Below are 14,397 nucleotides of genomic sequence, written 5' to 3' on the forward strand. Positions count from 1 at the left end.
CCCCATTCAAAGCCTGTAATCTGTGCATCAACAGATATCCACTCTGCCATTTTTTTATAGCAATGGCAAATAGCAGGGGTGTCAGTGGGCACCCCTGCCTTGTGCCTCTTTTGATGGTGATGTGGTAGACCACTATGCTACTATCTTAACCTGTGCAGTCAGATCCATGTAAAGCAATTTAACGAAAGTTATGAATTTTAGTCCAAAGGTGAGAAGCTGAAATAGGGCTAAGAGATATGCCCAGCTTAAAGAGTCAAAAGATGTTTTTGACTCTGTATAATCGGTTTGCCCGGGCCATGACATTTTGTAGTTGCAAAATGTTGTGTGGTGTGGCTAGCTTGGGCATGAAGCCTTCTTGGTCTTGGTGTACTAGGGAGGAAATTATACAGACCAGCACCTTGGCAATGAATTTGACTGCAGTGACTAAAAAGGAGATTGGACGGTAAGAGGAGCATACATTTGGGGACCTCCCTGGTCTGGGGATCACTACAAGCTCAGCCCTCTCAAAATCCAGAGGCAGTCCGGTGTTTACGACTACTTCTTTCAGAACCTCACTAAAGGGTTCACTCAATTTGTGCATGACTAGCTTGAGGAATTCGCTCTGGAAACCAAAGGAGCTTAATATTTTGCCCGGTGTTTTGACGGATTGGAGCTAGCTCAAACTTGCAGTGAGCTCTGCTTTCAGTGAGCTCCTCTTGGGAGCTGAGATGGTTCAGCACAGCAGGTCCAAAGCAAAATTGTGAATGAAAGTCTCAGATAGGATATATTTGCGGGGTGCAGAGACAGAATATCGAAGCAATACCAAAAAGGATGCTTATTTCCGGTCAAGAGAAGACATGGCTTGGCAGTTCGGGCTGGACTGTTCCCATGAGGCACAGGGTCAGACTGATTTGCATATGGCCATGTCTGAACTGGGGTGGTGGAGTGAGCTAAAGAATGATGATGGATTAAACCCAGATCAGTTGACTGGGGTTGAGTGATTGATTTGTTCAAACACTCCGTCCATCATCCCCTTTGGTATCGCTTTGTTCACCCTAAGTTGGCAGGGTATGCCCAGACGTGGGTTCCTTGCTCAATCTACCACTGGATCCAAGATAGCCTGGCTGATGAAGATTATGAATCCGAAACCGGTCCCAGGATGCTTGTTTCCGGTCCAGGGAAGAGATGGCTTGGCAGTTCATGCTGCAATGTTCCCACAAGGCACAGGGTCAGACTGCTTTGCATATGTCCATGTCTGAACTGGGGTAGTGAAGTGAGCTAAAGAATGATGATGGATTAAACTCAGATCAATTGCCTAGGGGTAAGTGCTTGCAATGTTCAACACTCCGTCCATCATCCCCTTTGGATTTGCCCAGAGTAGTATACTCTTTCTTGCTCTGCTGGAATAAAAGCCAGGCGTCTGAGAGACCCAATGCCTCTAGCAAAGGATGAGGAAGTAATAGCACAGTGTTATGTATGGTTCTCACTGATCTCACTATTGGGAATACCATATAATAAAGCTTGTTATTCATTACTATGACATAGCAATAGATATTATATTTTAGAAGACTCTTGCACAATAGTTCAACTTATTCATCAGTAGATTATTGATGAATCCCTTTACCACTGAGATCAGGTGGTGACGTATTTTACTAATGCTAAGTATAGCAAAATCTTCCAGATATTCGCCCACCAGCAAAGTAATCGACCCAAAATGAAAGCCAAATACCAGTTTGAAAGATTTGATGATGCCCAATAATGACGCATTTCAAAGAATGGCATTTCACTCTTTATTGTATTGTAACTTGGAGGTCTATTACAATGCGCCACCGTAACGGTATCTGGGACTGTCCGCCAGGGGTGCAGCGGTCCCGCACCTGCAATTAGAATGCCACCAACACCGTGGCGGTGGCATCCCCCATTCCCAGCATTGTGGCGGGCGGTGCTCCCAGCACTGCCTGCCGCAATGCTGGGAATGCACGTCGTGCATTGACATGCACAAGGTGACAGGCACCGCGTAGTGCCTGCCACCTTGTCCATGCCAATTCAGGGGGGTACCATAGGTACCCCCCATGGGCAACCCCCACCCCCACAACATACTGGGGGCCTGCTATGGGCCACCAACAGTAAAAACTGCATGACTTTCCAAGGCTGCTCTCCGCCGGCATGCTAATATGGATGGCGGTGTCTTGCAGACACCGCCACCATATTAAGCCCCTTTTCCCCTCGGTCGACTCGTCGACTGGGGGGAAAGTGGCGAACGGTCTTCACGTCCGCCTCAGACCCCCAGCCATCCTAATATGGCGGGGGGTCATTCGGGCGTGGATCCGAATAGACCCCTAAGTATCCTTTGCTCTGGGCATCAGTTGAGGCTCCCAGAGTTTACCTGGAATATAACCCACATGAATAGATGAAAGGGGGTTCTAGCACAGGTAGGTGATTTGTGTTTGCGTCCTGAGTTGAAACAAGGATATCTTTCTTCACCTCTTCTGTGCAGATCCCTGGATTGATAGCAGTGTGAATATAGGAACAAGTTGAGACATTTTTCAGCCATAATGGGGGATAGCTCCCGAAATCCCATCCTTCAAACTGCATACCTCTCCATTTATCAACACCTATGCATGTTGATATTCACTTGGTAGTTGGTATGCAAGAAGTCAATGCATGATTTTAGTAGAACAGACTATTTTTTATTTTAATTCATGAGACTGCAGCAGCTTTCAATGTAGTTGATGCAACTGAAGGTATCTAAATGTGGGAAAGTGAGGTTCTGCATTTGTGGAAGAGGGACAGCTAATATGGTTGTTCCTGTTATGTGGGATTGTGGATTTTGGCATTTTACGTACCCTTTCTTGAGTGTGAGTGTGCACAGCTCTGATTGCTTTATGACCCAAGTCTTGACCTCACCATTTGCCTATGTTGTTGCAAATATCTTGTTAATACGTTGTTTCGTGATGTATAAAAATGTAAACGTGTATAGAGCATTTTTGATTTAAAGTGATTAGTACAACAGGCAGGAATGAGAATTTTGAATGCTGAGACTTTACTACTGTCACATGACTATGTATTTGCTTTGTTTAAGAAACACACTTTAATGACACTGGCACCCCGTGCACCGCTGATGGGTCAGAACCAGATAAGCCGAAATGTGCTGAACTCCTGGATGGATATCCGATGTTCCCAGAGGGGCTGACGATTGTCCTACACTGTCTGTACCTGCTGTTTGCCAACATTCTCCTCTTAAACCTGCTGATTGCCATGTTCAGGTGAGTCAAGCAAACCTATTCTTCCTTCTCCTCTACTTTACTTTAGATATTTTAATTAGTAGCTTATTTTTCATTCTTTATTCACTTCACTATTCCTTTCTATGTTGCTCTTCAGATCCTTTCTCCAGCTTCCTGCACAGAAACAATCCTGCTGACAACACATGCAGTCTTGCACCATAGTGCAAAGGTGCCTACGTTAGCGCTCGGCATACAAAACGGTGCCAGAGGAGGGGGAAAGGACAGTAATGCAGTGCACATTCACTTTGGCATAGGGCAGAGCAGCAAGCTGACTTGATACCAAGATCCAGTTATTGCTATGTGCAGAACTCATTCCTCATTATAAAAAGAAATGTGATGTTTACTTTGAAAGTGGCTTCTACTAAACATTTTAACTGGGTAGTAGAATCTGTCTTTAATTACTTTAACTTCAAGAAATTGGTGGATTTCTTGATATTTCTAAAAGTTATGTCAGGGTGCCAGCGCCATTGTCTGAGCATTTTCAGAGCTTTGGATATTGCAAGGCAAATAAATGTAGTGACATCTGCATATATATAAATGTAGACCCAGCATGGTGGAGTAGTAGGGTGAGGGGCTGCATATAAAGTTTTCAAAGAAACAAGAAAGAATGGATCCATGCAGAACACCACCACTATGGATCTTCTTCTTTAGATGAGACAGGGGTGGTGAGCTGGAAGGCCACTGCATGAGTTCAGTCAGGTAACAAGAACTGTGCCTGAAAAACTCTTCTCTACAAGGGTGTTAACCACTTGCCGGCCCTATTGTAGTGCCTCTGGAACACTGGCATGTCTCTTGGGCATTCTTACGTGGTGTGATGATAGCCAGTATGTAGTTATAATTAGAACCTAAGTTGGTCCTCAAAGCATGCTTTCTGTGATTTGGTATAAATCTGTTAAGTAGTTTTAGAGGTAATTACATTTTTAAAAATATAGATATCTGGGGACACAAGTCTGTGCATTGGACTCACAGATCCTACTGAAATTTGATTGGCTGCCAACACTTCAACCAGGAAATGTTGGCTGCCATCTTGGGACTTGGCTCCCACAAAAAAGCAAAAAATAAAGAAAAGGAGGCAGGGTAGAAATACCCTGCGCCCCCAGATATGGTGGGGGTCCCACAGGGACCCCGCCGTGGCCAAATGCATTTAATAAAAAACATTTTGGCGGGAGTCGCGCTGGATCTACGTATCCCACCTAACTGTTTTTAAAAACAAAGCGTGGGTTCCCGCACATTTTTATTAATTGACCCCCAGGTGGGTCGGCTCCCGGGAGCATTGTGTAAATAAAAGTGGAGGGGCGCTCAAGCCCCCCCTCCTGGGGCTTTTTATGCCCCGGGGACAACAACCTCTCTGAGGCTTCTTTACTTATTAATGCAGGGGAGGCCTGTATGGCCTCCCCTGCTGCCCCGCCACCTCCCTGAGGCTTCTTAGAATCCCATCCCAAGGGACTGGCACTCCCTCGAGGCTTTTCATAAAAAAATGCGGGGGACACGCGGTCCTCCCCCTGCAGCTCCAGGGACTGCCACCACCCCAGGGCTTTTGCAAATTTGAATGCCACGGAGTGCGACTGCACGGCAGCCCCAGGGACCACCAGATCCCCGGGGCAAATGACAGAAAAGGAGGGGGCGTGCATCCCCCTCCTGGAGCCACTAATGGCCTTGTGGACCGCCACCCCCCAGGCACAGCTTCTGTAATGTACCGGGGTGCCCACCCCCGGGACATTGCAGTTTGCTATGGCTTGGCGGGAACTTTCCCACTCCCGATAAGCCATAGCAAACTCTCCTCCGCTTTTAGCAAAAAAAAACTTTAAAAATGCTCTTGCTTACTAGAAGTGAAGCAGAATTGCTTTTGGACCGAGGTAGCTGCATGTTCAATAGGGCAGATTAGAAATACCTTGGGTGCAGATGGTCTTGCCCAATTACACAAAGTCAGCATGTGTAAACCATACCCGAATGCCGCACTGGGAAGGCAAGCCCTACAGAACATATTGTGGACCCGGCTTTAAACCCTACCCATATAGGACTTTAGCGGTCACTGGAAACACATCGCTTCAGGCAAAAAGGAGTGCAGCTTGTGCCAATACCGTACTGAATCAGATGCGCACATTGTCTGCTGCTGTCCTGCCTTATCACATCAGAAGCAATTGTACCTAAGAGCCCTTTCCTTGCAAAATTGAACGAGAACTTGCAAAGAGGCCTTAACATATATCTATACAACTGTTGTTCTAATGGAACTTGCGTGGATCGGTCTAAAGTGAAGCTTATAGACTCCCGCGCACCACTTATGAGCTGAGGGCAAAAACATCCCACACACTCACAGGAACTTGATGCGAAGACTTATTATGATCACAATCTGATGCAGCTGAATTTTATCCTGTGAAATTATAACAAGAGGACATGATGCTCCTTATAGGCATTTATGCTGAATGAGAACTTTACAATCCTGCATGCAACACTAAAATATTGGCAAAGCCCTCTTCAGGGGGGTTGCCTTATGACATGTTGCATGATCAATTTGCACTTCATGGTTTAACGCATTCTAGGTCAGTTACACATGAAAATACAATGCAACATTCACCCCTCGATATTCTGCCCAAAAGAGCATGGCCCAATCTTGTGCATGATGGCTTTATGCAAACACAGCATGTCCCTGCAGGCTGTAAATACCAAAGGGTGGACAGTGGACCTGGCAAGCCAGAAACAGCACCAAACTCTTACAGACCAATCAGTAATGAATAGGGAATAAATTCCTGTGCCACCTCCAAAAAATGCCCCTTGTCCAAGGGCACCACTCCCACAGCCAAGTAAAGTATAATTATCCAAAGATTTGGTCTGGCACCACTTGCAAAATAAATTCAATCAGGGCATATCTCTTAGACTCCTTATTGAAGTGCAGAGTCTTGATACTTGCTCAATTGCTTTTATTTTCTTATGTTAATATACCACAATCAGCCGACGCGTTTCGTTCTGTACAACAGAACTTCTTCAGGGCTGTAATAATAAAACATACATAGAAACAGAATGTAACACAAATATAAAAACAGATACAAAAATAAATACATTTAAACAACCATATATACACATATAAAATACATCAAAAACGCATATAAATGTACTTTTTCCATTGGCTTTTTTGAGGGCCATCACCTCACAACAATACGTACATATGTTAATTTCAAGATGCCACTGACCAAAGACTCTTATGACCTGTTATATCAATATTAATTTCAAAAGTTCCGACCATATATCCAAAATGTTGTTCATCATCCCTGATCCCAAAGCAAAAAAATAATCATGACACCAATCCTCAATCTCTAATTTGAACATGGGTAATAAACATACCGTTTTAATTTCAATCACCATATGCCGGTAACTCGTCAATGTAATGTTATCCTTTATATCCCAAAAATCAGGCGGGTCCTGAAAGAATCTCACCCATTCGGTTCGAGCAACTAGAAGAAAAGGATCAACGGAAGACTCTCAAAACAAGTGTACACAAGCTGATGTATACACAAATTGGGGAAAGAAGACACAAAAACCTAGTCAAGAAGCGTCTAATAAATATTCATGATCATCAACCGTCAGACCATATGTATGGGCATCCGCAGCAAAGCAACCTCAACAACAATTATGTGACGAAGCCTACCTGGAGTAGTTTATGTCATCCTCCAGGTGTATATTCCAAATAGTCCAATGGTCTATTGAGGGGATATGATAATCCAAGTCCCAATATATCACAAAACGATGGTTGATAACCTGTATAAATTCAAGGTATCCTCATTAGCCGCATGTATAAGCGTCTGCAGCCAAACAACCTCAACATTAAATACATATGGGGAACCCTACCTTGTGTATTTTATGTCATCCTCCAGGTATGTATCCCATGTAATCCAACCATATATTTTAAGGATATGATAATCCAAGTCTCAATATTTCGCAAACAGTATTCAAAAACCTGTGTGAAATTAAAGAGTATCCTCATTAGCCACGCATCCAGACATTAACTTGAGTTCAAGTTAATGAATACATCAATCTTACTCCCCCATAGTTAAAACCCGCGTCATTCTGTAAAACACCCGTAAAGAGTATAACGGGAGTAGAGACTGAGCCAATTCCCAAAGTTTCCCGACTTTCTAAACTCGGCACAAACACATATTCACATGCGGGCCATAGTCGTATATCTTACCGACGAATAGAGGCCGTATACGCCCAAACGCCGATCACCATCCAAATCCGGAAACACCCGCCAAACGCTGCTAGCGAGAGAACGGCATCCGCCATTCTTATCGCGCCGCATCCAGCCCCTGCGTACCGTGCGTCACCACCCGTGCGTATTCGCAGGACATGTATCCATTGTATTGAATCCATGTTGAAAATGAAACTTCCATATTGGTCCGTTCTTCCTTATTTATATATAAATACCAATTGTAGTCCGAGAGGTTGACGAAATAGGAATAATAAGGCACAAGTAAACCAATTTATATGTTGTAAGAACAACATATAAATACTCTATCATATTGCTTGTATATTGATGTGATAAAGAATACTATCAATTGATAAAAAACAGAAAAGAAATGTTCAAATCAGAAAAGGTGACAATACACAAAACAGATGTGTTCAAACGGAAAAGACAACAACAACAAAAAATAATAATATATATATATATATATAAAAAATCCGTCTTGGGTTGCCCAGTTATCCATACAGAACATCGTAATGCGCGTGTATTATGAGAATGCAAAATTCCTACACAACTCTTGAATGTTTGCCTGATATTATTTCCCATTATTACTAAGTATTGATTATGTGTGCTGCATGAATAAGAGGATATATCCGCGCATTTCATTAACAATCTATTATAAATGCAGCATGTTAGTTAGTCCCTGCAGGCTCTCCGGGTGACCACCTTGCACTTTACGGTTTCACGCATGCTCCGCCAGTCCACTTTTACCATGCACTACATGTCTAACTAATCAATGCGCGGCCTCATAGCTTCTTCTTATTATGTTGTGCATCATTTATTTCATTAGACTTCCTATGACATCACACAGCCCAATCTCCTGCACGATGGCCCCTTGCGCATAGCATTTACCCCGATATACATTTTGTTCCAGGGATTCTGCTCATGCACAGAACTATGCACAGGAAACCAGGACCTTGGTGTATTCTGTTGTACCAAAAACCCACCTCAGTGCCAAAAACCCCAATCCGACTAGCATCAGTGTCTCATTCGTTCTCCGTGCTACAGCCAAGCTACCAATGATTAGACAACCCAGAAGAAGCAACTTAATGAACTCTCAGGAACAGTGGGAATCAAGAACACTCTTTCGTTTTTATTCTCATACAAGTCCACAATGTGAGTAATCAGAGACACGTTAAAGTTTTAAATGTTAATTTTAATGACGTTCTCTAAGATGCAGTATTCTCGCCAATACTAGTAAACAGATGCATAAAAATAATACGATAAGCATTGTTACAATTCCATAAAACACAAAGGGAGAAATCATTTTATAATGATAGTGGAACTAGGATTATAGCGCTGTGTACCACCCTCCCCAGGCTAGTAGCTAGTTTTATAATAAGAGAAGATCTCTAGTTTACAGAAAGGGGGGACCCCTACCTCCAAGATCAGGTGAAGTGAATCACATCCCAGGACAAGCACAGCTCTCTGTAGATGGAAAGGTTTTCTCCAAGTGCCTTCTACATGCATGCAATACCATATTAAAAGCACCAGAGTTGTAGTTATTTGCAGTTGCGTTCGTGTTTTGTCTAAGTGAGTGGGACTGATCAACATGAATTAACAGCATACATTGTTATTCGACCTTGAACAGTCTGTGCAGACTAAGGTCGCAGTGTAAGCCGGTACTTGTGAAAAACAGACCGTTCTCATGTGAAGAAAAGCAAGCAGTTTTATTTACGAGAACAGAAGCATAAAGTGTTGTGTGCAAAAGCGGCAAGATGGAGTCTAAGCTTTTAGTTCACTTATGCAAACATAGAAATGTCTGCAGGCTAAATCGTACCCTAACTACAATTTAACAGCTAATGTTGTCGGACCGACACCCCTCGGGTTTTAAATGTCCATTTTTTACACTGTCATATCAGATTTTACAAATGTATTTTTGTGCCAGTTTTTAATCACCTGGTTTTAAAACTGTAATATTTGAATTTTGCTATTTATTTTAAGTATGCTGCACTACAGTTGTTCTTTTGTAAACGATTTAATGTAACGATACAATAAAGATTACCTACCTATCTATATATATATATATATATATATATATATATATATATATATATATATATATATATATATATATATATATATATATATGCATATACATCAACTGAAAAAAAAAGGTTACAGGGACGTTATAATTAGGCTCACATTTCACTGAACTAACTATAACTTGAGCCTCCGCCATGTGCTGCTTATGACCTCACATATTGCACTCATGACATGGTCAATGACATCCCTAATGACATCTCAAATGACATCACTGTTGAGTGTGAGTGTTTTCTAAAAGTTTCTGAGTGTTAAGCATATATACCAAGATACTACAAAAGTAAAAATAGTATACCATCTGTACTGCTGAGTGGTGCTCTTTTTAAACTTAGATTATATGAGTGGCTGTGTGTATCCATGTGTGAGTGGGTGTCTGAGTGGTAGTATGGATGTGTGAGTGGCTGTATCGGTATATACATGGGTGGGTGAGTAGCTTTGTGGGTGACTTAATGGTTGTGTAAGTGACCATTGGTAAGTGAGTGGGTATGTCAGTGGCTGTGCGGGTGAGTGGGTGGCTGTGTGAGGGGCTGTATGGGTTGTTGAGTAGCTGTGTGAGGGGCTGTGTAGGTGTTTGGGTGGGTGTGTAAGTGACTGTATGGGTGACTGAGTGGGTGCCCGAATGGTTGTATGGGTGAGTGACAGGCTGTGTAAGGGGCTGTATGGGTGAGTGAGTGGCAGTTTGTGTGGGTGTTTGGTTAAGTGAGTTGGTATCTGAGTGGATCTATTGTAGAGCAAGTGTCTGTGTGAATGGATGCATGGGTGAGTGAGTGTATGTGTGTGTGCTTTTATGGGTGTGTTAATGGATATATAAGTGGTTGTGTGGGATGAGAGTGTTTGTATGGGTGAGCTAGTGGCTGTGTTGAGAGGTTGTATGAGAGAGTGAGTGACTGTATAGGTGTGAATAAGTGGGTGTGTAAAGAGATGTATGGGTGAGTGTGTGGCTGTGTGAGTGGCTGTAATGGAAAGTGACGGGTTGTAAGAGTAGCTGTATGGGTGGGTGAGTCGCTGTGTGAGTGGCTGTATGAGTGAGTGAGTGAGTGAGTGAGTGGGTGGGTTTGGAAGTGGCTACTTGTGATTCTTGCATAAAGTAAGTGTGCTAAGATAATCAATAGTATGAAACAGAGAAGCGTAATTAGCATTTTGAGAATAGTGAAAAATATGAATAATTCCACCATTTTTTTTGTTTTGTTTTATATTTCACTAGCCTGAAGGTGTCAGAGCTTTTTACATGATCACGAGTTGCATTACTGAAGGACACATAATTTTGTTAGGCACAGAGAGATTAAGTGATCTGCCCTGTATCCCAGGATGTTGAGCATCCCTGGCGAGACTTGAATCCGGTTCCCCAGCTTCGAGGTCAACCGTTCTAGCCGTTAAGCCACATCCTCTCCCCATCAGTGAATATACGCTGGCATATAAATACTGTCTATAGTGCACTTGTACATAGCACTCCCTAAGCTAATTTTGACTAGGGTGGATGATCTGCCAAATCCATCTCGGGTGGTCTAACCTCCCCATTATCTGCAGGCAAGTGACATCAGGCTGTCCGTCTTGTTATAGAGCTGGACATCCCTTGCGTCAGTAAACAGGAATCAGCTGAGCTGAAATTCTGGCATGCAGTTGTCTCTCAGTGTCAGCTGAGTGCTCCTCTGCCCTAAACAAGGAAGTGGTTCGTAGCTATAATAAACTGCACCCATGTGTCCATGTCGAAACCTCAGTCAGGCCGCAATTGTTTATTCTAGTTCGATAGCGTTGTCGCCTACCTGACAATAACATAAATACCATTTGCACACTGAACTTTATCCCTGGAATAAATATTCAAGGTGTCACAACAGGGTGCCTACGAAGTGTAAATGTTATGCTGGACTGATATGCACTCAAATGTATGTCAAACGTCATTGTGTACAAAGAGAAGGCAACTTAAGAAGCTTGAGCATGTAAAATGGAGGTGTTGCTAACCAGGCCTATCCTGACTGCGTGGCAGTTGGTTCAAATTGCGATAGTCCATTACTAGTCTCCTAGATTTATGTGTGCTCAAGGGCAGGAAACTCGTGATACTCATCAGAGATAGGCTTGGGTTGGTGATCACCTGATACTGCAGTTGATCTGATCAAGGTCTTGTTTAACCTCCGGCTTCATTGAATACTGCTCCTAAAACTGTGGTTCACCTCACAATGAAATAAAGTACACCTTTGTTGCAGCCCCCTTAGGCTTGTACAGTGATGGCGCCATTCTATGGCACTCCCTATGTGGCATACTGGTCTTGAAGTTCCTGGGGTACTAATGAAGAAAAAGCTCCCATTACAATTTCTCTGTGAATGGCACATATTATATCATAAGAATCTATCAGCTGACTCCAGAAAATGTACAGAAGGTTTCCATCTCTGTTCGGTTAGCTTGAATAGTGACAGAAAAGATGGGAGTTACTAAGATAAAAACAATGTGATTGACAAACATATTTTAGCATTACCATTCAATGAGTTAGGGCCTTAGAGCGTGTCAGACAGAATACCTCCTCATACCCATCCACTGTATTGCAAATGCATTACAGCCTATGGCATTTGCCATTGGGGAGATGGGATACCTGCCAATGTTTGTTGGAGTGTACCGTCCGCCAAACTCAAAATAAGGCCCTTGGTATGCTTTCTAGGCCTTATGCCATTTTCTAATGTGTTAATGAGCGTTTGCAGATAAACAGTCAGGCCTGGCTTGTATGTAGCATGGGCAACATGCATTTTATTTACAATAACCTTGCAACACCAGATGCAAATGTTTGCCCCTCTGAGGCTAAGAAGGTGCTAGGATTAGCAGGTAGCAAGCTAGAGGTCGCAGCTGCGACCCCTGACTGGCTGCAAAGGATATTACTGATTTAAAATAGTATATCCAGTCTAATATAACTGTCTGTATTCCCACATGAAATACAATCCCTCTTCTGACCCCATGTACAGTTGTCCTTAAGCCAATTTTGGCAAGATTTGACTCTGCTACACATCTACATTTTCCTCTGGTTTAGGGCAGTGCATTCATAATCAGAGTAAGTGACAGCATTGCTCAGCTGTTTTCCATTTAGCTTACTTGTTTCTTCCATCATTTCCAATTCTTTTTTTTATTTTTCTGCTCGTTTTTTCTCATTCCCACCTGCATTCTTGATTCTTGCTAATTTGTCTGTCTTCTCTAGTGCACTCATTCTTCTTCAACAAAAGTGATTCCTTCTTCTTTTTCCAGTCTGTAGTGTGATTCGATTCTCATCCTACTTTTCATGATTTTGCTGTGATCCTTTGAAAATGTATGCCTCCATCTAACTTTTTGCATTTATAATTTTGCTCTCAGCCATACCTTCTCTAAAGTGCAGGAAAACACCGATCAGATCTGGAAGTTCCAACGCTATAAGCTAATCAAGGAATACAGCAACCGACCTCCTGCCCCACCACCCTTCATCATCTTAAACCTCTTAAAGGGTTTGGTCACAAAGTTCATAAAGATGGTGTCGGAGAAGCTAAACCATGATGAGAAGCGTTGTAGTGAGTAAAGGGAACATTTCTTCATTTCCTCCTCATATGATCAGTTGTCTAGCCCATTTTCTCTCTTAGAGAGCGGCCGAGTGTACATTTTTTCAATTATGCCTCATCTGATGTCTCCTCCGATCCTTTCTCTACCTCCTTTTGTATCTCAGTGAATAAAGAGTAAATTTTCACAATTCTTTCATCTAATCCTGTCTACCTCCTATTCTCTCTTCATGAAGAAAGTGTACATTTTCTCAATTATATCTCGACTCATCCTTTGTCTACCTCCTATTTCTCAGTGAGTAAACTGTACATTTTCTCAATTCTGTCTCATCCAATCATATGCCTACCTGTTTTTGCTTTTCTAAGTGAGTGAAGTGTACATGTTCTCAATTCTATCTTATTTGAGCCTTTGTCTACTTCCCCTTCTTTCTCATGTGACCTTGCTCCTCCATGTTCTCCCCTATCGGGCATTTCTAGTGCCAGATTCTGCTCTGCATCTCCTCCCTTGTTTGTTCGGTCTCTTAGACAGACTCTGACCTTAGGGCACCAGATGAAGGGGGAGGGTTGTGGACTGTTCTAGGTTTAACTCTAAACATTTTTCTGATGAAAGAACTATTTGGGGGTGTGGCCAGCTGCTGAACTTGGCAAATGTGTGTAATAAAAATAACAGGGGTAGCAGAAGTGGGATCCCACAGGCTATGGCCTTTCTGATATGACAGTAAGTGACATCATATGATATTTGATTCGAAATCTTCCCCAGAAGTGATGTCAGATAACCTTAATGCTGATGATATCTCTGTAATTGACATTGCTGAAGGTCCATAGTAGCTGCTGAACAATATAGCAACACAGCAAAGACCTAGGTACAATATGATCCACCTACAACACACAACACCTATATTAGGGTGTTGACAAGATATTCCAGGGGAACATTACTCATTTCTCCTTGTATTACTTGAAACATTGTTTGTCTACAGAGGATATGCAACATGTAATTCATAAGAGCACAGGAACCCGTAATTATTTATTCCACAACCGGTCAGGATTTCATAGTTCCTCTACTGCATACCCCAACAAGAAAAACATTGAGAAATCAATGGTATCCCATCTGCCGAAATAGAAATTACATAGGATATAACAGGATTTACATTTCAGAGGACAGGACATCTGTCCTGGTTGTGACAGAGTAACCATGGCCAGACTGGGAACCGAAACCGGCCCAGGCAAACTGCTAGGCCGTCCCCCTGGAGAGCGGGGTGGGGCGGCCGAGCAGTTTGTTAGGGCTGGTTTCTGCCGATTTTGTTACAGGGGGATAATATTGCTGGTCCCTGGTAACAAAACCGGTGCA

General features: G+C 42.8%; 1 protein-coding gene across 1 annotated transcript in view; it reads left to right on the forward strand.

The window, feature by feature from the left end:
- LOC144773624 (transient receptor potential cation channel subfamily M member 2-like) overlaps positions 1–14,397 on the forward strand; it is a 536,579-nt gene that overhangs the window by 311,508 nt on the left and 210,674 nt on the right. Inside the window, exons 12-13 of the mRNA XM_078658772.1 lie at positions 3,062–3,245; positions 12,874–13,064. Of these exons, the coding sequence (XP_078514898.1) occupies positions 3,062–3,245; positions 12,874–13,064 (375 nt within the window). The remainder of the gene's footprint in view (positions 1–3,061; positions 3,246–12,873; positions 13,065–14,397) is intronic.

Source organism: Lissotriton helveticus, chromosome 8 (assembly GCF_964261635.1).
Source record: "Lissotriton helveticus chromosome 8, aLisHel1.1, whole genome shotgun sequence".
NCBI classification, from domain to species: domain Eukaryota; kingdom Metazoa; phylum Chordata; class Amphibia; order Caudata; family Salamandridae; genus Lissotriton; species Lissotriton helveticus.